The sequence below is a fragment of the Ochotona princeps genome, chromosome 10, assembly GCF_030435755.1.
Source record: "Ochotona princeps isolate mOchPri1 chromosome 10, mOchPri1.hap1, whole genome shotgun sequence".
NCBI lineage: Eukaryota > Metazoa > Chordata > Mammalia > Lagomorpha > Ochotonidae > Ochotona > Ochotona princeps.
In genome coordinates, this window is record NC_080841.1 from 61,672,521 (window position 1) to 61,698,338 (window position 25,818).

The following is a 25,818-nucleotide window of genomic DNA, read 5'->3' on the forward strand; positions in this document are numbered from 1 at the left end:
TGATTGGTCAAAACCTCCAATGAAAGAATCTCAACTGAATTTGAACTATGGAAATTCAACAAGGTGGAGCAATCCACCGTGTGGGGGGGGAAGAGTTTGGGGAGGGACGGGGGGGGGAATCTTAGTGCATAAAAAATGTGTCACATAATGCAATGAAATTAATTAAAAAAAACAAATGAATACTAAAAAAACAAAAAAAAACAAACAAAAATAAGGAAAATGAAATAAAATTCTTCCACAGTAAAGAAAAGCTAAAAGAATTTGCCTCTTTCAAACCTGCCCTACAAATGATACTTCAAGATGTTCTCTTCACAGAGAAGAGGAATAGCACCTACCAAAACCAAAGGCAAATGGGAAGAACATCCCAGTAAAATGACAACAGAAGACTAAACCAATGAACAACCCATTTCTAAAATGACAGGACCAAAGTATCACCCATGTATATTAAACTCTCAATGTAAATGGCTTAAACTCAATCAAACGTCATAGATTAGTAGACTGGATTAAAAAACAAAACCAATCTGTTTATTGTCTGGAGGAGGCACACTTCAACAAAGATCAGCGGAAACTGTATCACATGGGTTTTGTTGTTTTCTGTTGGTTTCATCTCTTCAGAACACTTTTGTTCTGATTAAATCATTCAATGACTCGTAGATCATGCATTGGCATCATTTTCTTCAAGAAAGTTCTTGATTTTCATTTCTTCAGCTACACATTAGTCATTTAATAGCATGTTATTTAACTTCTTGGTGTTGTTAATTTCTTTTTTCTCCTGGGTGTTGATTTTGTTCTGTGGCTCTTCATTTAAGAGGATGTATAGTAGCTGTGTAATGGAGACTGTCATATCTAGTAACATGTCATTTAATTTCTTTTGTTGATTTTGTATCATGACTTTTCATTTAAGGGGATGTACAGTAGCTGTGAAATGGAGACTAACATATCCAGATGTGAGGATGCTGTGAGGTATCCATTTCTGCTTCCAGACAAAGGTGGACTTACAATGAAACTACTGTATCTTGACAATTGGATTCTGGACTCTCTGCCATTGTCCATGGCCGCAATAATGGACATATGACTGAGTATGAAGAACTATATGTTAGTAATGATATAGAGGAACTAGGTGGGAATTGGAGAGGGGATAAGGGAATATGGAGCTGTATCATAAAATGATAGCAATAATAATAAAATGTAAAAAAAAAGGACAAACAAACAAACAAAAAACCAAATGCTGTGACAGGGGCCCGGCACGATAGCGTAGTGGTTAAAGTCCTCACTTTGCATGCACCATGATCCCATATTCTAATCCCAGCAGCCCCACTTCCCATCCAGCTCACTGCTTGTGGCCTTGGAAAGCAGTTGAGGATGGCCCAAAGCCTTGGAACCCTGCACCCGCATGGGAGACCCAGAAGAGCTGGCTCCTAGCTTTGGATTGGCTCAGCTCCAGCCATTGCGGCTGCATGGGGAGTGAACCATGGGATAGAAGATCTTCCTCTCTATCTGCCTTTCCAATAAAAATAAGTCTTAAACAAAACAAAACAAACAACAAACAAAATGCCCTGATACCATATCAAAGGATATCATATCAAATTCAGCATATCAGCTGAATTTGCCTGCAGTATAATGGTTGTTTCCTTTTTGATTTATACAATCTCATAAAGGTAGATTCTAGACTTTCTCCTTTAATTGCCTTTGATAACCGGTGAAATATATATATATAAAATAAAGTATATATATTAATTAGATAATTCCTTGCTTTTTGGGAGTACCTGCTAACCTGCATATACCAATGAAGTTTTCATAGATTTTCTTTTTCTAGTAAAATTAGAATTTAGAAAATAAAAATGTAAAAACATGGGTGTCTTTTAAAGCAATAATGAATCTGTTCATTATTGAAAAACAAATATTTGAAAGGTAGACTATAGAGAGAGGAAGAAAAATTGGATGTGTGCTTAGGAATTTTAGCTAGCAGGATTTCTAATTAGTTGAGAGTGTAATTTCTTTATTGTGATTTTTTAAAGTATGTTGATATCAACTGTAAAATTGTAATGATACAAAAGAAAAAGTGATGAACCTCATTGACAGAAGTCATAGAAATGTAAAAGATACTTGGCAGGAGCAAAAGGGTTTAAAATGGGTGAGCATTTATAAAGCTGTGGAGGACATGGTAAAGCCAGCAATTTTTTTTTTCCAGAATCAGGCAGCAGGTGAAACAAAGGCAATAATGAAGATATCAGTAATTTTGTACAACTTTTTTTCCCCAACCAGTTAAGGAGTCAGAGAGATTCTAAAGATAAAATGAAGCATTCTTACAGAGGAATAAGATAATCAAATTAGGAATATGTATTTGTAGGGGATCTTGTGATGTATCTACTTCAGATTAGGTGTGAAATTTTATGCAATAAATTATGAATAAGTTCTCTTATGTTGGAAAACAAGATAAAATGGATTTTAAGGGACATAAATAAGGTCTTGTAGCATAATAGGCATTTTAAATGATCAATCTATGATAATTTTACTTCTTACAGATAAAGTGTGGTGTGATTGTCAAGGATACATTGATACAGTTATTTCAAATATCAAGGTCAAGAGTGAACAATGCTGAGCAGGAAATGTGAACTTTTCTTATGTGAATAACATTTCTATGTATATTACCATTAGGATATAACTGTAGAAATGTGAAAGTCTTACAGGAGTCAATGAGTTCTTTCTAGTTCATTTGGAATTTTCCACAGTTGTTATCTTGGCTCCACCTATGTTGTGGCTGCTATGGATATAAAGTCTGGAGGTTTGTCTTCCTTTGGCTCAGAGGGAAGACAGAATCAGAGTGGCTGTGGGGGAAGATGGATTTCAAACACAGTCGTTCCGTGAAGCTGAATGATGGACACTACATGCCAAGGCTTGGATTTGGAACTTATGCTCCTGCAACAGTAAGTGAACCCCAGGGGGACTAAGAGTGAGTGGTATCAGTCCTGGTTGTCAGCAGACAGACACTTTGACCTGATGGACACTTGGTAGTTTGTAATGAATTATCTGGGCTTGTATTTCTCTGTCTCTAACTTGTCTGTTTTCAGGTCACAGAGATCATTTGTGCATTAATTGCAGAAGGGAAGCTGTTGACTGTGGGGATTCAGAAGTGGAGAACTCTGGGGGTTAGATTTATTATTATTACCTAACACGTATGAAGTGCTTACTATGAGTATTAGATACCATGCAAACATCATCTCGGTTACTTCCTCAAAATTTTCCTGGGGGAGTACTGATTTTTGTTGTTACATCTCTAAAATGCAAAGCTCCAGCTGCACTGCCTGTGCTCTTCTGTTGCCCCAGTCAGAGCCAGTCTGCTGTGTTAGAAATTCCTGAGGGACAAAGTGCAGTGGAGGAAGGGATAGGTAACAGTGTGCTTTGAGGCAGACTTGTTTTGCTTAGTTAGTTGGGACTGAAGTGTTTGTCAGAGAATTTCAATCATCAAATGTTTGGATGAGGAGAAACCACTGCTATTTTAACCTTAGGAAAAGAAAAATTAAGAGGTATAAACTGTTATGTGTGTGTGTGTGTGTGTGTGTGTGTGAACTATATTTCTCACTGAGTATTTGATTAATCATTCACAGAATTCATTGCAGTGAGCTCTGGTCACAGTGAGGTGGTAGCAAGGGGAGGTGTGGAAGCTCTTGGGAGAGATTATCCCATGGTGACAGAGACCCCTCTGCTCAACCTTACTAAAACATAACATGAAATATTGACACATACTGCCCTTAGACAGGACAAGTTTTTTTTCAATAATATGTCTATTATTTAAGACATAATATTTCCATTAGCATAGAATAGAAATCTGACATAAATCTCAGTACCACGAAAAATAATCATACATGTATGTGCTTAAAATCCAGACAATGTGACTAGCTGGACACTGAGCCTCTCTAACACTCTGTTATTTTTTTTTCCCCTAAATATGACCTCAGTCCACTCTTCAATGATTTATTCAGTCAGTATATGAGGGGAGGGTGTTACTGTGTGTGTATTGTGAACCTGTGTCTTCTACTTTGCCTTCTGAGAAAAATGTAAATACATTATCTAAGGAAAGTGGGTAACTTATAATTGCTTGAAATATGAGTCAAGACTTGCAATATTATTGTGTTAACTTTTTGCAAGAAAAAATTGACACCTGCTAAAGTGAGGTGAGGTACCTGAAATTGGGTACAGCACTCTTTACTCTCAGTCCTTCTCAGAAGTTCTGATGTTGGTCAGAGGACAGATTCCTAACCTCCTGTGCAGTAAAGTAGCATGTTGATGTCAGTCACTTTTGAGGTTACAGCAACCAAGTACTGGGCTGTAATCTGTTGTCTTCCTGCTGTATCAACAGAAAGCTGAATCTGAAGTGAAGGCTTGTTCTGAGTGTTTTGGGAAGATTTTCATGAGGGGGAAGATCAGTTTACATCAGGCACAAGTTAGGCACAGGCATTTCTCTGTGTTCTGAGATTATTCAGCTCAAGTAAATGGGATATGCTGAGCACTGAGGGAGAGGTGCTTGCCTGTGCTTTGTCAGCTTCCACAGAGAAGGTCCAGGGTTGTTGGAACAGGGCAATGAATTTGAAGGCTCCTTTTAAAAAAATTATATATTTTGATGATGCAGTTATATACACTCAGGGATTTTCCCATCCATCCATGCCATTAACTGAATCTCTTCCAATGTTACCCCTACATTACCACAATATTAGAGTCCTTTAGACACATTCACAAGTGTGCTTCATTCTGCTGTTAGGCTCTTGTAACACAAAATGAAGGTTTAAAATTGTTCTTGAAGTTGTCATCAAATGTATTAATTATTCAAATGCTATCCTAAAGGGTTGCTTTAGAGGAACACAAAGCAAGACATGAAGACATTCTTTCATGTATGTTGTGTTTCCTGAGCATAATGGAGCATTACCTAGGGATAGATTAGAAAGGTTGTTACTGAAGTCCAGGCAAATGGCATTCAGGGTGAAAACTGATGATGGCAGTTGAAAATGAAAGGAGTTTGTGGAAGGCATTTTGTATAGGAAGTTACGGGGTTGTAATTATTTTTGCTTGCAGAATCCCAATCACCTTGTCCTTCTTAGTTGTTAGAATTTGGCCAGTGTGTTCCCACTCGGGTCCTCCCAGATACTCAAGGATGTCTTCCAGATCCTGTAGTGTCCTTCCTGTAGTCCAGGTTCCCTTGCAGGCTCTGGCCCTCTGGACTTGGCTTAAAAGCAGACTGTCTCTCTAATGCATTTTGCTTTGCAGCTCCCTGCCTTGGCTTCCTTTTTGAGTCCATGTTTGTCAGATGGAGAATGGGTTAGATGTTTTCTCACCTGCCTCCTGTCTGGGTTTCCATTTGGGGAAGAGTTCTGCAAACAATTTTATTTGTAATGTTCATGTAATTATTCTTCCTTTGTTAATGATCATCTCTTATTCTTCTGAGAGTCTTAATGAGAGCAGGGAAAGTAGCCATTTTGTACACGGCTAAATCTTCAGTCCCTCTGGGGCTAGTATATTGCTAAGCACTCAGGAAGTACTCAGTCAACGCATGTTGAATAGTATTAAATGAGAGAACTTGAGGAGTGAAGGATAAAGAACAATCATGAACAACTTGAAGAGCTTAGAACCTGGGAAAATGGATGTTAGAGACTTATTTTCAATCTCCATCAATAACAGCTCTGTATTAATTTGTGTGTGTATTCCTGATTCTTTCCTACTGAATGGTTGGATATTTTCTGCCAATATTGGACACTTTGTTATAAGCCATTGCCTTAGAATTGATTCTCGTTGAATGAGATGTGATTTTCCATGTTCTATGCTGAAACTCATTTCACCAGTTATCCATTACCATTCCCCAAGGGATGGGGAGAGAGGGGTCAGCAACAACAATGGAACAAAATGTTACTGAGGAAGTGCATTTCTCCTGCATGAGTTGCATAGATCATGAACTCTTTTTGTTCCTGCCTTTCAGGTTCCAAAAAGCAAGGCTTTCGAGTGCACCAAAGTGGCCATTGAGGCTGGTTTCCGTCACATTGACGCAGCACTCTTATATGAAAATGAGGAGGAGGTTGGAGCAGCTATTCGAGAGAAGATTGCTGATGGTACTGTGAAGAGAGAGGACATATTCTACACTACCAAGGTACAGGGAGTACAGGACTCTGTCAGTTTAGATATGGCATTATGAGAGGAATATTTTTTGCCATTTGAGTAGTTTGGTTCCTACAATTTTGGAGGCATATAAAACAAAAACAACCAAACAAAACAAAATAGAAAAAATTTGCTTTTGATAAGAGTGGTACATTGGGTTTAGCTTCTTTCCATTTTGATTTGGGGCTCCAAGTGTCACTGCTCCAATTCCAATAGTCCTACCATTTGGTACAGCTGAGAGGCACCAGATGATGACTCAACTAAATGGGTTTGTACCATGTGTATTGCTAGCTTTTCTGGCAATTTGAGTAGTGAATTGAAGAGATACCATGTCTCTTTCTCTCTCTCTTTCTCTCTCTCTCATTCTCTTAGTATGCCAAATGAAATATACAAATCTTGAAGGACACTGGATTATGTTTTTTTGTTTTCAGATGTGTTGAAGATGAGATGTAGTTTTCTGGCATGTTGGCATATCAGGCATGGTTCTTTTATAAATTATGAATAATGGTACCTATTTATAAGAATTTGCTGAACTTCCACAGGCATACCTTTTCTATTTTTCATAAATCCTCAAAGAATATGTCGGGTACACTTGAGATATTAATCAGAAAATGATGTTGAAATACAAAATTATGGGTCCGTCGTGATAGCGTAGTGGATATAGTCCTCGCCTTGCACGTGCAGGGATCCCATGTGGGCACTTGTTCTGATCCCAGCAGCCCCACTTCCCATACACCTCCCTGCTTTTGACCTGGGAAAGCAGTTGAGGACGACCTTGGGATCCAGCATCCATGTGGGAGACCCAGAGAAGGCTCCGGGCTCCTGTCTTTGGATTGGCTCAGCACCGGCCATTGTGTTCACTTGGGGACTGAATCATTGGATGGAGGAACTTCCTCCCTGTCTCTCCTCCTCTCTGTGTATCTGACTTTACAATAAAATAAATAAAACTAAAAAAAAAGTAGAAGATCACTGAGAAAAAGATGTTGGAGTATTAGAACCTTTTATTCCCTTAAGCAGAACCGAATCAAAGAATTATAAATTTTCTAAGGTGGAAAATTACATTCTGGCATAAAGAGAGCTGAACAGTCTCCAGCTTCCTTTTGTGGCTATCATGTGGTGATCTCTCAGCAGAACCATTTCATGGGATTTATTGTACAGAATAGTGGATTGCATTTTCCTGTACCAGCCATTCTCGACTGTTTTGAGAGATTGACACTTTAATCCTTGAACTTTGTAAATATCATCTAACTTGTGTTGTTTGTTTCTAATATACTATTAAAACAAAATTTAGAATGTTACCAAGGATCTGGTTTATAATAGGTAGCATGAAACTAGTTATAGCTTTTCTTAATTATATATCATCATGGTACAGTTCTATTGATAACTCAATATTTTAACAATAATGTCTAATGTTTCTTCTCCAAAATATGAGATCATAGCCAACTTTCCCCTCTTTTTTGGTCATTGTCGCAGGTTTGGGCTACTTACCTTAAACCAGAATTGGTTAGGTCATCCCTGGAAATATCACTGAAGAAACTTCAAATGGACTATGTTGATCTTTTCATTATACATGTTCCATTTCCTATGAAGGTAAGCTCTTTTTTTTTAAGTTATTCTGGAAGGTCTCATAATTGTTGTTGTCAACACCAGTTTTGTAGCTAAATGGTCTGTGTTGTTAAGACAAGTTAGGCTTTAATGATGGATATACAATTGCTAAATGATTTGACCCTCCTTGATATCTAAGTGATATTGTCAGTAACTTTTTTTTTACATTCATTTATTTTTATGTGAAAGGCAGATTGACAGAGAGAATGAGAGGGAGGGAGGGAGGAAAGAAGGAAAGGTGGAAGAGAGAGAGAGAGACAGAGAATTTTCCATTATAGATACAATGGCTATAGCTCGGTCTGTTCAAAGTCAGGAACCTCAGTTTTCTTCCAGGTCTCTAGTGTGGGTACAGGCGTCCTAGGACTTGGGCATTCTTTCTCTACATTGCTGGGCACATTATGAGGGAGATGGATTACAAGTAGAACAGATGGGCCTCCAACGATGCCCATCTTTGAGGTTGGTACCACGGGCAGAGGCTCACCTGCTTTGCCATGGTTGCTCCATGGATCTCATTGCATAGGTTTCTGAGCTGTTGAAATTCATTGATGTCACTTCTTAAATCTGAGGCTGTTGAGGGCTGTACTATTTTTGTTAGGTGATTATGCTGCTGTTTATAAAACCATTAGCAATCAGAGTCCTAAATATGTTGAGTTAATAGTGATACAATGAGAAGGCCTTTGGTCTGAAGGACATAAACCTCTCACATTTGCACCCTTTACCCAAAGTAGCAGGAGGACCCTGGCTGGTGTGCACTGCAGAACCAGGTTCCTTTGGACTTTGCTGATCGGGCACCTCCTTACGGTGGGTGTTGGCTGAACACCTCTGATAGCCTGGTTCAGTTGGAGTTGGGTAGCTTTTATCTGGAAATAAAGCCTCCTGATTTAAGGTGCTAATTACTACTTACCTGCAAGCCATACTTTCCTTAGCAGATAATCTGTGTCCAATGTAGCAGATCTCAAAATTAGTAATTTAGGGATATGTGGCTATTTTAGATTTTCTTTCTCTCCTCTTAGTCATCCCTCAGAGATGTATGGATGCACGTGCATATTCATGCACACTATATTTGGTCACAGCTTGCTGAAAGTTGTGTGACCACCTCCATAGGCATCAGAAAGGTCATTCTGAATGAAAACCTCCTCATCCCTTCTTTGTTTTTCAGCCTGGAAATGAACTTTTACCAAAGGATGCTAATGGACAAATTATTTTAGATACGGTGGATCTTTGTGACACGTGGGAGGTATGTGTTACTACAGACCATGAAATCACCACATAGTAAAGTAGGAATGATGGAATGGCTAGCCAGAAGAGATGGATCTTGGCTGCAGTGGATGTCTGACTTCAGAGATCATATGGGACTTCTCTTAGTTCTTTGTTCATATATAAAAACTCAGGGAGTTGAAAAAAAATGACCCCAGAAGATTTCTAATTTTTAATCTTTTTTTTTTTTAAGATTTATTTATTTTATTTTCATTACAAAGTCAGATATACTGAGAGGAGGAGAGACAGAGAGGAAGTGGAGCTGCCGGGATCAGAACCAGCAGCCATATGGGATCAAGGCGAGGACCTTAGCCACTAGGCCACGCTGCCGAGCCCGGTAATTTTTAATCTTTTTAAAGATTTTTTTTTTATTTGAAAGGCAGATGGGCATAGTGAGAAGGAAGCAGAGAGAAACAGATCTATTTGATGGCTTACCCTCCACCAACCACCCCAAATTGGCCACAGTAATAAGGGTTTATTCAGGCAGAAATCAGCACAATAGAAATCCATGAAGATTTCCCACCCTGGTGTCAGGGGCCTGAGTACTTGGTCATCTTCCACTGTTTTCCTGTGTTCATCAGCTGGTTGCTGAATCTGAAGCACGGGAGTAAGAATTTGAGGCAATGCTCTAAATTGGGATGGTGGATCCCATAGTTAGTAGCTTCACTCATTACATGGCAATAGTGCCCTAACATCAACTTGTGTATTTCTGGAAAGTACTTCTCTGCCCCACAGATTAGGTTGTAGATGGGAGCCCTCCTAATGCGAGTAGCAAAGGAATTTCAGGAAGAGGTAGAGTTATATTCTAGAAAGGAAAAGCACATATATGGCAGGAGGGAAAGCAACAGTTTGACTTGTAAGAAGAATGAGCTAAAAGGTGTGCAACCTACCCTTAAACCTGTGGTGGTTTTGTTGTTGTGACTTGTTTGTTTTTTCCTGCGTTTGCAAGAAAGAGGCATGAGCAGAACCTCTTGTAACAGAAAACATAGTGTGTGTTTACCCTGGACTCTTGGTACACTTTTTAAAAATGACTCAAGCTCAACATGAGATATGCACAATTGATGGGGCAAAAGAAGTAAAAGGGCATTTTAAAATAATCTAAAATTCATTTTTCTCAGTGTGCATGTGATAGATTTTATGTAGCAATGTTAAATTTGTATCAGTAAAATGCATTAGGAAATAATATCCTCAAGTGATAAAATTATTTGCTTCAGCAAAACTGTTAGACATGGTGCAAATGATTTCCAGATTTTAGGAACTCCAGGGAAAAATGAGATGAATAGAGTACACAAAGAATGACCACACATTTCCCACCTCCACAGGCTCTGGAGAAGTGCAAAGATGCAGGATTAACCAAGTCCATTGGGGTGTCCAATTTCAATCGCAAACAGCTGGAAATGATACTGAACAAGCCAGGACTCAAGTATAAGCCCACCTGCAACCAGGTAAATCCTAAACCCAGAGAGCTTTCACTACATTCTGTTCTTCTCATTCTTAATTCTTAATGGATTTTTTTCAGGTTTATGGCTTTGTATCTATTGAGTAGATGACCATTGCAGCCCTCGCAATAAGAAATACCAAGGAATGGGCAAGTTGAATGGAGTGGATGAAGCACGAATTGTTATTCAAAGTGAAATTTCAGGTTCCTATGAACATTCAAGTGTGGTTATGGAGATGGTAGCTGTCAGTGTTGGAGTGCGGATCAGAGACATGGACTGAATGGAGTGACAGGCTTATTGTCACTGCTAAACATAAACTTATAAAAATGGATTAGGTCTCAGGTGCAATGTGCTACAATGAAAAGAAAAAAAGATGGGAGAGTCTTAATATTAAGGGCCACAAAGGCACAAAGAAAGTGATAGCATAGGATTGGCCAGAAAGGTAAAGAGTAATGAGGAGAGTGTGGTGTCAGGTTTCAGGTAAGCATCCTGATGTGGCTGGAAAAAGTTGGATTTAGTAGCATGGAGTTGGTGGGAAACATACCTAAACAGCTAGTGATGAGAGCAAATGCCAGAGCAAATGCCAAATCCAATCAAAGGAGTGGAAACCGAGAAAACATATGAAGTAATAATTAAGCCATATGCATTTTAAGAATACCCAAAGCTTCCAATCATTGAATAATATTTATAATATGATGAATTTTACATACTTTTCAAAAGAAGTAATAATTATATCAAAAGCTGTTGAAATGCTAACATCATTTGTCTTAGTAGTTTATTTCTAGGAATGTAATTGAGCAAAAATCAAAGTAGGTATAAGAATTTTGTAAACTATTGTGTTGTAGTATTAAAATACACTATTTTATTCCAGTACTCCACAATCAAAGCTTTAAATATCCAACACAAGGGAAATGATTAATTTCTGATATTTTCTTAAGATATAGGCTAAGACAGTTTGAAGTCTGGTAACAGCGATGGAGAAGCTTATGTCATTAAAAGCATAATGTATAATTGGATGCTCTTCTCACAGAATGTGTTACAGTATAATGAAAACCAATTCAAGGGACCTAATACTTAAAGGAGCTGTTTCACTTCGAGAAGGCTTGGGATTTGAAATTCTGGAAGGTGGAAGATACTGTTCTGAAACCAAACCATTTTCCTCACTCTCTGTCCTGTGTAGTTATCAGCTGCATCCCACAGGCAATGGATTCCAAGTCTCTGTTGTGCAGGATAAGACAGAGGGATTTCTAAAGGTGGAGGAGCAATTTTACAGAAATTTTCTAACAATTTTTTTTCTCACATATTCTTGACTTAGCAACAGAAGGTATCCTTTATAAACCAATCAGTACAATCCAAGGAAAGATTATTTGAGCAAAGCATGAATCAGCTGCTTTAGGGACACAGGGCTGAACACAGGGTTGGGGAGCTAAATGGAGCAAAATCAGGGTTCTTACAGAAGCGATGATGATCAATAAGATTAACTATCATGCAATATTCAAAATGATATGAAGGCCTAGAAAGGAAATGGGCTTAATCTTCAGCATGAAACTCTGTTTAATAGTAGCTATATTGTTTTGGAGAACTTATATATGAGCTTTAAGATTTTCGTTTTAAACTCTAAGCACTAATTTCCAGAGTACCATCATTCAACCTAAATTTTTATCAAGCAATTTTTTTTGGTAACATGTAATATTGTAAATGTTAAAACATGATTTTATTTCATTATCCTAGTAACTCCACTCAGATTGGAGTAGGGTTATGGTCCATATACTGTGATTATCTTATACCTATCTAATGTCTCTCTTAATGAGTAGTTTCTCTCTTACTCTGCTCCTCCAATTCCTCCCTTTCTTTTCTGGTTCATAGTAACTTATGTATGATTTCTCTCATTCAATCTTTCTGTCTTAAATATTTTGTTAAGGAAAGTCCTATCCCCTGAAAATTTCTCACATAAATGGATTTGTTGCTTTACCAGTGAAATAGTTCATCATGTCCTTGTATGTCCCATAAATTGAAGGCAGTGCTTAAATTAAGCTCACATATGATCTATCTCATGTGGATTCATGGATTTTACCAAATATCACAGATTTATATCCATTGTAGCCACTATTAATCTTTTTTTTTAAGATTTATTATTATTGGAAAGCCGGATATACAGAGAGGAGGAGAGACAGAGAGGAAGATCTTCCATCCGATGTTTCACTCCCCAAGTGAGCCTCAATGGCCGGTACCTGCCGATCCAAAGCCGGGAACCAGGAACCTCTTCCGGGTCTCCCATGTGGATGCAGGGTCCCAAGGCTTCAGGCCATCCTCTGCTGCTTCCGCAGGCTACAAGCAGGTAGCTGAATCAGGAGTGAAGCAGTCTGGTCATGAGCAGGCACCCATATGGAATATTGGTATTTGCAGGAGGAAGATTATACAAGTTAACCATCATATCAGGCACAAATAAATAATCTTTAAAAACAAAATAAATAATAATAAGAGTAATACAATTCTTTTAAAGGTTAAAGATTAATAGTGGCGGGCCCGGCGGCGTGGCCTAGTGGCTAAAGTCCTCGCCTTTAACGCGCCGGGATCCCATATGGGCGCCAGTCCGGTTCTAATCCCGGCAGCTCCACTTCCCATCCAGCTCCCTGCTTGTGGCCTGGGAAAGCAGTCAAGGATGGCCCAAAGCCTTGGGACCCTGCACCCATGTGGGAGACCTGGGAAGAAGGTTCCAGCTCTGGGACCCTGATTGGCTCAGTCCAGGCTGTTGTGGCCACTTGGGGAGTGAACCAGTGGATGGAGGATTTTTCTGTCTCTCCTTCTCTCTGTAAATCTGCGTTTCTAATAAAAAATGTTTTTGAAATGCAGAGGGCCAGAGAAAGAGAAGAAGAGTAAGCAAGAATGTAAGAGAGAAGAGGCAAGAGATAGATGGAGTTATTCTATGCATTTATTCACTGTATGCAGTCCATAGCTGCCCTCCCAAATCAATTCTCAAGGAGCTGAATTGAAAGTGGGGCAGCTGAGAATTAACGACCACTCCAATGTGGGATGTATTTTGCAAATGGACGCTTATCGCACTGTGCCTCTAAGCTTGCCTTATAGTGTCTAGTTTTTTAATTATTTTATTGTTTTATGATACATTTCCTAGGCTCTGGGATTTCTCTTCCATCCTTCCTAAATTGCGTCCCCCAAACAGATTTCTCTTATATTATCATAATAGTATAGTCCTTCATAAACAGTTAAGTACATTGTTCTGATATTAATGTGTATCCTGGCATTGTAGGTATGGATAACGAATAATGGCAGAAAGTCCAGCACTTCTATTATCAAAATCTATTTAGTAGTTTCATTGAGAGTCCATTTCTGATTTAGAAGTAGAGATGCATACTGCATTGTACCTTCACATGTAGACATGATAGTCTCTATTTTTCAGCCACTGTACATCCTCCAAATTGAAAAACCATGAAACAACATCAACAACAGAGAGAAAAATAGAAAATTAACAACAACATGAAGTCAAATAGCATATTACCGAATAACCAATGTGTTGATAAGGAAATGAAAAAGAAAATTAAGAGCCTTCTTGATGAAATGGTATTTTTTTATAAAAATGAAAGTAAAACAAATATCAAACCAAAAATATTAAAACCCATGAGATATAGCAAACACAGTATTGAATGGATATTGATCTTATAATTTGCATGAAGTTTTTCTTATGTCAGAGAGAACATATATTTCTCCTTTGGGATTGACTCATTTCACTGAATATTATGGTTTCTAATTGGGATTATTTGTTTGTAAATGGTACAAATTCATTCTTTTAATGACTATGTGGTATTCCATGGAGTAGATGTACCACAGTTTCTTTATTCACTCCTGTTTGGACAGACATCTGGGTTGTTTCCATGTTTTTGCGCTTGTAGACTGAGCTGCTTTGTTAATATAGGAGTAGAGATCACTTTCTCATAGGCAGATTTCATTTCCTTTGGATATATTGTCACAGCTATCCTGCTGCTAGGATATACAGAGAGGAGAAGAGACAGTGAGGAACATCCTCCATTTGATGATTCACTCCCAAAGTGATTGCAACAGCTGCTGCTGTGCCGATCTGAAGCCAGGAGCCAGGAGCTTCTTCTGGGTCTCCCACATGGGTGCAGGATCCCAAGACTTTGGGCCATCCTTTACTGTTTTACCATTTCACAAGCAGGGAGTTGGATGAGCAGCAGGGCTTCCAGGGCATGAACTATTACCCATATGGGATCCTGGTGTGTGTGCAAGGCGAGGACTTTAGTCACTGTGCTACCATGCTGGGTCCCAGTATGGTTTTTCAGACCATCCAGGCCTGCTGAGGTCTTGGTCACACCTTCAAGTGGGTGGCACCAGCATTGCCCACCCATTTCCTAATTAATCAGGAGACCACCTATGGGGAACATCTTACCTGTAGGTTCTCTGCCCATTAAGGAGGAGTCAGGGAATGCTTAAAGTCCCAAGACCCTTCCTCAAACCTTTGGTGTCTCTCTCTCCCTCCTCTTTCGAGAGGCACCCCACCTCCCGGCTTTCTCTCCGGAGGTGCTTTCCCCTTCCTCTCCCATCCCTGCTCTCTTGGTCCCTTCGCAAATAAACTTTTCTGTCTGCAGCAGATTCCTGGCTTTTTATTTCTATACTAAGCCGAGGAAAGAAGTAGAAAAGATGACACAAAACTTCATCTGGAAACACTGAGACCATAAATAGCCAAAGATATCTTGAAGAATAAAGACAAAGCTGCAAGAATCACAATTCCAGATGTCAAGAAACACTGTATTTCTGGTAACAGTTTTCATTTGTATTTCCCTGACAGTGAGGGAGCCCAGACATTTTTTCTTAGATGTATTAGCTATTTGAATTTGTTCTTTTGCAAAATGATTGTTCTTTTTTTCCCCCATTTCTTCACAGGGTTGTTTTATTGTGGTTGAGTTTCTGAACCTGTTTGTAAATCTTGTATATTAGCCCCCTGTCGATTTTGTTGTGTGCAAAGATTTTTCTCTCATTCTGTTGGTTGCTTCTTCACTTTGTTGATCATTTACTTTTCTGTACAAAAGCTTCTTAGTTTGATGTAGTCCATTTGTTTGTTGAGTTGATTTGCCTGTCTGTGCATTTCGGTGTCTTATTTAAGAAGTCTTTTTCCAATTCTTGTATCTTGGAGAGTGCTTCCTATGTTTTTTTTTAAGTTTGATTATTTCTGTGTGCAGATTTGGTCCCTGATCTATTTAGAGCTGATTTTTGTATAAAGTGACAGGTGGGGGTCTTCTAACATCTGCAGGTTGCTATCCAATTGTCCCAACAGCAATTGTTGAAAATACCAGGCATTTTCCCTGTGTTGTTTTCTGTTTGTTGTCAAAAGATTAGTTGGCTGTATATGTGTGGACTCTATTCTGGTATTTCTATTCCATTCCTTTGATCTTTTGCTGTTTCTGTATAAGTGTTATACTGTTTTGATGACCACTGCTTTGTAGTGTTTCTTGACATCTGGAAGTGTGATTCTTGCAGCTTTGTCTTTATTCTTCAAGATATCTTTGGCTATTTATGGTCTCAGTGTTTCCAGATGAAGTTTTGTGTCATCTTTTCTATTTCTGAGAACAATGTTGTTGAGATTTTGATTTGGATAACTTCTAATCTGTATGTTACTTTGGTAATAAGAACATTTTGATGAGCTTGAACCTGAAAATCCAGGAACATAGGGTCTTTTAATGTCCTTTTCTATTTCTTTTTAAAATGCTGTATATGCTTTATAGTTTTCATAGTAGAGGTCTTTCAACCTCTTTGTTTAGGATAATTCTGAGATTAAGATTTCTCTCTGCTATTTTAAAGGGGAGTGTACATGCATTGTATTTGTCTTACATGAAGTTATTTTCGCATACCCGTGCCATTGATTTACGTTCATTAATTTTGTATCCTGCTAAGCTTCCATAGTCTCTTGATTGAATCTTTTGTTTCTCCTATGTAGAGAATCATGTCATCTGTGAACAGGGTTAATTTTAGTCCCTCCTTTCCATTTTGAATTACTTTAATTTCATTTTTTTACCTTGAAACTATATTTAGACTTAAAATACTGTATTGAATGGCAGTGGTGAAAGTGGACATCCTTGTCCAGTTCCGGATTTTGTTGGAAAAACTTTCGATCTTTCCATTTTACTGTTTTAAAGGCAGAGATGGGGGAGGGAGAGAGAGAGCGTGAGTTGTTTCACCTACAATCATTCTTGTTACATCCAAGACTGGTTCAGGTCAAAGTAAGAAGCCTGAGCTCCCAGGTGTCCTTTGTACATGGCATTAACCAAGTACTTGAGCTGTTATCCACTGCCTCCTAGAATGCCAATCAGCATGAAGCCACTTTTAGGCAGAGGAACTGATTCCATACAGTCACTGTTCTGTCGGGTATGGGAGTCCCAAGATGAATATCTCCAATCACTATCTTTTCTTTTATTTAAAGATTTATTTATTTGTTTATTTGAAAAGCAAAATTACAGAGTCAGAGAAGTGATAAGTGTATACCTATGCATATATGTATATGTACTTGTACATTTATATGTATATATATATGTATATGAATATGTACATGAAGAGAGAGAGAGAAAGCAAGAAAGAGAGATCTGCACTTGCTCGTTCACTGTGCAAATTATAAAACAGCTAAATCTTGGCTATTCTGCAGCAAGGACCACTTAACTCCATCCAAGTCTCCCATATGTGTTTATAGACCAAACACTGGGTCCGTTTTCTGCTGTTTTCCCATGTACATTAGCAGGGAGTTGGATTATAAGGGGAGCATGAAGAACACACACCAGCCCCCTCATGAACAAACTGAGTACCACAATGCTAACCCTCAGTATTTACTCCTATTTCTTTTCATCTTTTTTTATAATCTAATTAATGGAAGCCTCTTCAACTGAGTTTCTAATTTGATTTGCCTCAATTTTTTTCTTGCTTTCTTTGTGTTAGACTTTAAGCTTTTCTAAACTTGAGTTGCTTTTTTCCAACTGAGGTATGGAATCACTCATTAAAGAAGTTTGGTCTCTTTCCATAAAAAAAAGCAAAACAAAGCATTTAGAAAGTAAAATTTGAGAGTAAGAGGTTTTAATCATCTTAAAACATCAATAAAATAAAATTTCAAAGGAATTCTTTATCAATCTAATGGCATTTGGACATATTTTAGAAGGCTATTAAGGAGAATGATTTATTAAGGAATTAGTAGGACATACATTAATTTTAGGCTTAGAAACAGAAGTATGATTAGAACTGATATACTGGACTATGGGCTGGACATGCCTCAAGCAGTTTCTTAATTGATGCATGTGGTTATTGTTTCATGTATTCTGACACTTGTGGTCTTTATGTGTTACAGGTGGAATGTCACGTTTACCTCAATCAGAGCAAGCTTCTGGAGTACTGCAAGTCCAAGGATATTGCTCTTGTTGCTTACAGTGCCTTGGGATCACAAAGAGATCCAGGCTGGTAAGGAGAACATGAACAGTTAATCTATGTCAGCAATCCTACTGATCATGGAGAGTTCAAATTAAGTTTTGTGCTGTAAGACAATAGGACATAAAAAGTTAGCACAATACAGTGTGATGAATTTCCCATGTACCAACAGCAAGATTCAGGGCCACCAACATTCTCTCATTCTTCCTGCATATATGTGCAGAGGAAAGGGGGGGCAGGGGAGGGGAGGGGGGAGGGGAGGGTCTTATCTTTCAACTGCAGCTTGAGGGGAGGGTCGGAGAGGGTCGGGTCTTGTCTTCCAACTGCAGCTTGACACCCTAAATATGCTCAAAAGCTGTGGCTACTCCAGGCCAAAATAGGAGCCTGGAAATGTATCTGAGTCACACACGAATTGCAATGAACAATGTACTTGGACTATCATCTTCTGTCTTTCTACACATATAAGCATGAATCTCAGTCAGAAGCAGGGCAGTCATTCCTTGAACCACAATTGATGTAGCATGACAAACAATTAACTCACTGTGCAACAGGCATTTAGATAGATAGATAGACAAAAGTCTGTCTATCTATCTGCCTGCCATTCATCTATCATGTATCTACTATTTATCTGTTTATAAATAACACAATCATACAAATTAATAGACAGAACTTTTACCATCCATCAGTTTGCTCCTCAACTGCCTGCTGAGAGTTGGCTTAAGATAAAACAGGAACTGAACTTGGTCTGTTGTCTCCCGTGTGGGTGACTGGGGTGCAGTCATTTGAACCATCATTGCTGTAGCCTGAGACCTGTCTTAGCATATTCTGGATTCAGGAGTGGAACTGAGGCTCAGTTCCAAACACTGTGATGTGGAATATGATTGTCTTAACGCTAAGCCCATCTTCCCTCAAACATAAAATGATTAAGAAGAATATATTAAATTTAAAACCTGTGTGTGCACTCTGTAGTTTTGACAGATGGATATAATATCTTATTTCTACAATATTACGGTAATTTTTTGTATTTCAGAATGTTCTTCTAAGGTGATTCCTTCTCACCTTTAGAAAATTACTTTTCTGGTACATTTTTCCTCCATAGGTTAATTTTGACTGCTTTAATACTTTATATGAAAGAAGTCGTAAATTTTATTTTGTATTTCTTTTATTAATTCAACATATCTTTGAGATTCATTGACACAGTTTTGATGCTCTGTAGTTCATTCTAATTTATACTAATCCTCCATTATGTGTCACTGAAATCATTTGTGATTTGAAAATACTAAGTGGATAAATCTGAAATAAGCAACTCACAAGGTAGGTGTATTTATTTTGAACGATTTATGTATTTTATTTCAATAGGAGAGAGAGAGAGAGAGAGAGAGAGAGAGAGAGAGAGAGAGAGAGAAAGGAAAACTAGACTGAATGCAATTAGTTGGGCTATCATCTTGCGTTGTTGGTGATCAACAGGAAGTTGGATTAGAAGCCCAGAGAAACTGGAGCTAAAAATACACCCTGACATGCAGGCATTCTGAGTTGTTACTTAATCCAATGTACTATGTTGACAGGCCCTATACATTTTAAATTCCATGTTATTCAGAGTATGATGAAATCTAGGGTTCTAATTTGTATTTCTGGAACTGGGAATCATTAATGTGCTTGAAGTATTCACCTGCAGTGACCTCCTGAACAGTGACTTACCAGTTCTCTGCGTAATCACGTTAAGTATCTGAACATTGAGTGCTGTCTTCACATCATCGCTGTTTGACATATAATGACCTCAAAACACAAGAGTTATGATGCTACACTGTGATTTGTTAAAGCCTTGTGCTTAATAAACAAAGAAAAAATGCTATGCTGAAGTTGTTAGATCCTATAAAAATGAATTTTCTATATGTGTAACGGTAATGTAAGAAAAAAAATGTGTGCAGGTTGCTGTTGCTCTCCAACCTGCAAAAGTTGCAATTACAGCACATTATAATTGATAGTTACGACATAATAGGTATTAAATTAATGTATGTGTACATAGAAAAAGTTATATACATAGTTCAATAGTATCTGTGATTTCAGATATCCACTGGGGTCTGAGAACTTACATGTTACAGAATATTCCCAACACATTGGTGAAGGATAACTTCATTGCTGAAAAATTCCAACCTATGGGCATAAATACTATCATTACCATTTTTCATGCTGATGGTCAATTTGATATTTTCCGGTTGTGCTATTAGGAATGAATCTCATCAATATCCATTAATGTTTCTGTCAGTCATGTTGGGAATTTTTGTTTAGAGGTCTACATACTCTAGGTTTACCCTCTAATATCTGTGTATATTTCCATCCTAGGATTGATCAGAAGAGTCCATATCTCTTAGAAGACCCAGTCCTGAATGCCATTGCCAAGAAACTTAACCGAACAGCAGGTCAGGTTGCCTTGCGCTACCTCCTGCAGCGTGGGGTGGTGGTCCTGGCCAAAAGCTTCAATGAGAAGAGAATCAAAGAGAACATGCAGGTAAAGACTGAGCACTTTCTCTCCAGTGGGATGTGTGAGATCTGAGCAAGGGTGATCTCTGTGTGTGAGAACTTGTGTCATGTCTCATTATACTCATATATCTGTCAGAAGACGCATCTCAGAAGGGAGAAAGGCCACAGCACTGAGAGTTCTGTTGCCTCATGCCTACCTTGATAGTGTTCTGGGAACCAACCTCATTTCAATTTCAGTATTTTGTTTCCCGAGTGTTATGTGATAAATGTCCTTAAGCATCTTGGTTGGTCCTCTTCAACTTGTCCACCTGAACTTCTATTTGAACTTTAAACTCAAACTCATGTAGGATTAGTTATGTGTTAAACAAACTAAATGATCTACAACTTTTGTGTTTTCAACCATCACAGTACTTGGTTTACCTTTGGAAGTTAATTTTTTTTTCTTTATTAGCGTGAATGTTATTGTTTTCAAGTCAGTGAGCTGTTTGGACTGTGAGGTTCTAAGTGCAGTGATTTCCTCTGGTCATTTTATCACCTTTTGCATGGCAAAGTTCTTGACAAGTAGGAAGCTAGACATAACCTTATACATTAATATGAAATCTTATTCCGTAATGCTGCCTTATGTACATCCAGATGCCTTAGATCAACGAATGGTCTTTGTTTTGTATTGAAAATAAAATTTGAAGTAAGGATTGAAAATTTCATTGTTTGAAAACTATGAGGTAATAAAATGGTGGGATGCAGGAGTTGAACAAACAATATTTTTTTCCCTGAGATTAATAGATTCTTGGGGAAATTTATTCTGTGTTCTAAGATTTACATCAGTGAAGGTTGGTTCGAGATAAGGAGGATGGTAAAGAGCAATTCTTTTGGATCAAGTCAGGGCACTGATATATGGCCCAACTTCTCATTAGTTTGGAAAATATTTGTTTTTTCCTTGGTAAGACTGGGTATTGAAAAACTGAATGAAAAGAAAATATGGCAATATACCCTATATAATACCACTAAACATAAATAAGAATGAGATTGTTTTTTGCCACTAAATGAATGCAATGAAAAACTGGTGTGTTTAGTGTAAAAAACCAGGTACAAAAAGAGAAATGTATGTTTCCCCTCATCTATGATAACTATTACACAGAGCAAAAAATGGATTCTACAGGTGTGAAAGTGAGATTTTGGGATATGATAATTGTGTACAGCCTTTTCTTATATTCCTGAGGAGCACTATAATTTTGAGTTTTTGCTTGTTTATTTTGTTCCTTATTACATTATACTACTACTATTATTATTATTATTATTATTATTATTAGGTATTTTCCACATTTTGATATTGTTACCTAATAAAATGTTAAATATGAAGAAAAATAGTATAAAAGAGTACAATAATAGACCACAGACGACATATATCAGGTAGAATTCATCAGGAACCAAAGATAACAAAAATGCTTCCTTTAGTATCATCTGTATCACCACTGCCTTGGAAACTATCTCTTTCCAAAGTACCAGGAAACCTCCATGGAGAAATCTCACTGTAATCTTTCATCCGTTTCAGATTTTTGAGTTTGAATTGACTGAAGACGACATGAAAAAAATTGATGGCCTCAACAAAAATCTCCGCTACAACAAATTTCTATTGTAAGTAACTGTGCAGGTTACACCAAAGATTACTCTGTTTTGCACAAAGATGTAAATGGGTACAATTCTTCCCAAACAAGGAAGACAGAACTGTGCTGTGCAGAGATATGATACAGGAACTTTCCTGTAGAGTTCTTAAGTTTCTCTGTGGCTCTTCCTTGAGCCAGCAGATCCATAAGGAAAATTGCATCATTGCAAATCCACTTCTATTTGCCACCTGTTCTGGAGTCTGTATGTCCAAGGACCTCTTACCCGCTAGACACAGAATGTACAGGCTTTATGGCTCTCAATATTTTTAACATTGATTAAAATGATTTATCTTTAATGTACACAAAAGATGAAACAAATGAACACACAATAATGAATAAGAAATAAAAATCCAGCTTGATCTGTCTTATTCCAGCCATTACACAATTATTTTTTATGAGATTTATTATTTTTATTGTTAAGGAAGTGAGAAGGAGAGACAGAAAAATCTTCTATCTGCTGGTTCGCTCCCTGACCTGACCACAATGGCCAAAGAATAGCTGATGTGAAGGCAGGAGTCGGGAGCCAGGAGGTTCCTGCACGTCTCCCACATGGGTGGAAGTTCCCAAGGCTTTGAATCATCCTTCACTGTTTTCCCAAGCCACAGACATGGGACTGGCTGTAAAATGGAGCAGCCTTGATATGAATCAATGCCCATGTGAGACGTTGATATCTGTAGACGACCAGACCATTGAGCCTTCACCTTGGCCCCGTATTTTGTTTCTAAATAGGCTGCATTTTGCAAGGTTAATATTCATGGGTCCCAGGGATATCACAGGGAGCTATATGTCTACTTCCTGCCTTAAGTGTGCAGTGCCATTCCTCAGGATATGGCATTCTCTTTTTAACTATGTTTTTGCTTTTAAATACCCTCATTGGCTTTCTTTTCATTTACCACAACTGTCATTTCCTCAGCTGTTGTATCAGTGTGAACTGTGAATAGCTCATAAAATGAATTGGTTCACCCTTACATACACCAAGAAAAGATCCTCTGGTATTTCTCTGGGTCTTCAAACCAAGTGTTTTCTACACAAGATCACGTTTTGCATCTCCCAGCCTTTGGGAAGATCCTACATCTCTTGACTTGATTTTTCCAGAGACATAATATTGCATTTAATAATTACCAGGCGTAAAGGTTGAGAAGAAAATTTGTTGACCAAACATAGAATTTTTGAAAGAATTTATAGATCGGAAGCAATCAAATTTTACAAAGAAGAATAAAAAAATCTCGACCTGCCAAGAAAGATGTCAAAAGAACCCTTCCATTTTGCAAAGTGACTTAGATTTTTAAATTATTAGATTTTTAAAAGACATTTTAAATGATCTAAACTTGGGAAATAATTTTTCAGTAATAAGAATCTTTTACTTATAAATGCATAACCTACCTTGCTAGACCTTAAATGCTTTGTTGTATTCTTCTTTGTGGCACTATGTGGGTAACATAGTGCCTGGCACAGATCTGGACACTCTATAGTCTTTAACAACATATGATTGTGAGATAGACTGATAGTCAGAGATATCCCATCTGTTTTGGATAGATATCTTTTAGCAAAATAAGGAATAATACTGCAGAATGCAAAATTAAGGGTCTCATATATTTCTAAGAAATGTATAAATAATAAAAATATGGGAGAAAGAAAAATAATATTAACTTCTAAATAACATAATAAACATTTATTTATTTATTTAGGAGTGATATAAGAAGACAGTTTCCATGTATCAGTTTATAGCTCACATGTCAATAATGACTGGCAGTGATTGATGCAAAAGTTGGGAGCTGGAGGGCCAGGTGCAGTAGCCTGGTGGCTAAAGTCCTCGCCTTGAATTGCCGGAATTCCATATGGATACCATTTCTAATCCAAGTGGCCCTGCTCCCCTCTAGCTTCCTGCTTGTAGCATGGGGAAGCAGTGGATAACAGCCCAAAGCCTTGGGAGCCTGCATCTTTGTGGGAGATATGGAAGAAGCTCCTGGATTCTGGCTTTGGATTGTCTCAGATCTGGTTGGTGCAGTCACTTGGGGAGTGAGTCATCGGATAGAAGATCTTCCTCTCTGTCTCTCCTCCGCTCTGTATATTTGACTTTACAATAGAAATAAGTAGATCTTTATAAAGAAAAAAAGCTCGGAGCTGGAAACTCAAGTCTAAGACTCCTATACATGGTAGGGACTCAATTACTTGAGTCATCATCACTGTTTCCCAGGGATTAGCAGGGATTTAGAGTCTCATGTTGGAGAGTGACATTAAACCCTTGCACTTTGATATAGGACACAAGTACCTTAACTGCTAAGCAGTTGCTTGCCCCTGACATGTGTCCTTATAAATTAAAACTTAGGAAAGGAGAAATCCACTCTGTGTATCTGTTAGTTGTTATGTTTTGTCTCCTCAAAAGATTGAAATCTCCTTAAATTGAACTCTTACATCATTGAGGGTGCTCACCATATGAGGGTTGAATGAATGAATGGGAACCAACAATGCAGTGCTTTCTGTCACCATTCTTGTGATCTAAACACAAAAGCTGCACATCGTCTGGGAGCTTAGATGTACGAGTGCTTGGGTAGAGTCAGGACATGTTTCTCAATTCAGGTCTTAGTCCATTCCAGCTGCATATTTTGAGTAATTCTCCCTTTCATTATGGAGAAGGAGTTAATAAATTCATATTCTTTATTTTCTTTCAGTGCTGCTAATCACCCTAACTATCCATTTTCTGAAGAATATTGAGCATGAAGTATGGAACGTCGATCCAGAATATTCTGCTTTTAGACATTGTGGAAAGGATTTGTCTTTGGTAGACCTGAGTGATTGATATTATGACTAAATGAATGATATTATGACTTAGAAGTAGTGGCTTTTTTCTCAAATGGATGATTTTATCATACTATGAAGTAATAGAATTCTAATATAAGGATGTTTGTTTCCTCTTATTAATCTAATATCTAATAGTTAAAGGTAGAAAAGGAATGGTAGAGGATAAAAATAAACTATATTGTCCCATTCAAATATATTTAATCTTTGGTGTATTTTCTTTCATGTTTTATCCTACAAAAAATGATGTATTTGTTTGCATTTTCATTTACAAAATTAAATACATCATCAGCATACAGGTTTTATAGTTAGTAGGTGTGATTTTAAGAAGGTTTGCAAGAATAATTCACTAAGAAGTTTTCCTGAGCAATGACTGAAGGAGACTATGTGACATGAAAGAGGATATGTGAAGTCTATGAAGATAATATATTCTAGCAATGCTTGAAATATAGTAATTAATCTAATGTGGACATTTCACTTTTAACCAAGGTATGTGTGATCAGAAGATAATATCCAGAGTAGAGATGTAGGCCTTAATTTTTTTTTCACTTTTGTTCTGATTGTAAGACTTAGAGGAGTTACCCAAGCTGACACAGGTTAAGAGGATCTCTCAGGTCAATACATGGAAAAGATTCTACAGAGAAAATTTGATAATTACTTTGAAAACTGGACTTAGTGGGGCTGAGAGGTTCAATCTAATGGGCTAAAGAAAGTGAATGAGAAGAAGAATTAGAGTAGAGAATGCTTGCAAAGAATGCTTGGAAAATCTAAGTAGATGTGTATTCAAATGAAGATAATTTGTGATGGTAGAAAAAACAGCATGCCTATGATTTCTTGCAAAAATCTGTAGAGAGCGCAATGGTGATGATGATGATGATACTGATGATAGTGATTGGGGTGGGGAGAAGAGAAAGGAAGAAGAAGGAGGAAGAGGAGGAGAAAGAGGAAGAGGAAGGAAAGGAAGAAGAAGGAGAAGAAACAAAGAAGAAAAA

The 25,818-nt window shown here is 37.8% G+C and overlaps 1 protein-coding gene across 1 annotated transcript; it reads left to right on the top strand.

Moving 5' to 3' along the window:
• Window positions 1-2,770: 2,770 nt before the first annotated feature.
• LOC101527569 (aldo-keto reductase family 1 member C15-like) lies at window positions 2,771-24,829 on the top strand. Its single transcript, XM_004588483.3, has 9 exons — window positions 2,771-2,927; window positions 5,969-6,136; window positions 7,618-7,734; window positions 8,909-8,986; window positions 10,329-10,451; window positions 17,806-17,915; window positions 20,226-20,391; window positions 21,916-21,998; window positions 24,700-24,829. Exons 1-9 carry the CDS (start codon window positions 2,841-2,843, stop codon window positions 24,740-24,742), a joined length of 975 nt encoding a protein of 324 aa, XP_004588540.2. The 5' UTR covers window positions 2,771-2,840; the 3' UTR covers window positions 24,743-24,829.
• Window positions 24,830-25,818: the final 989 nt, after the last annotated feature.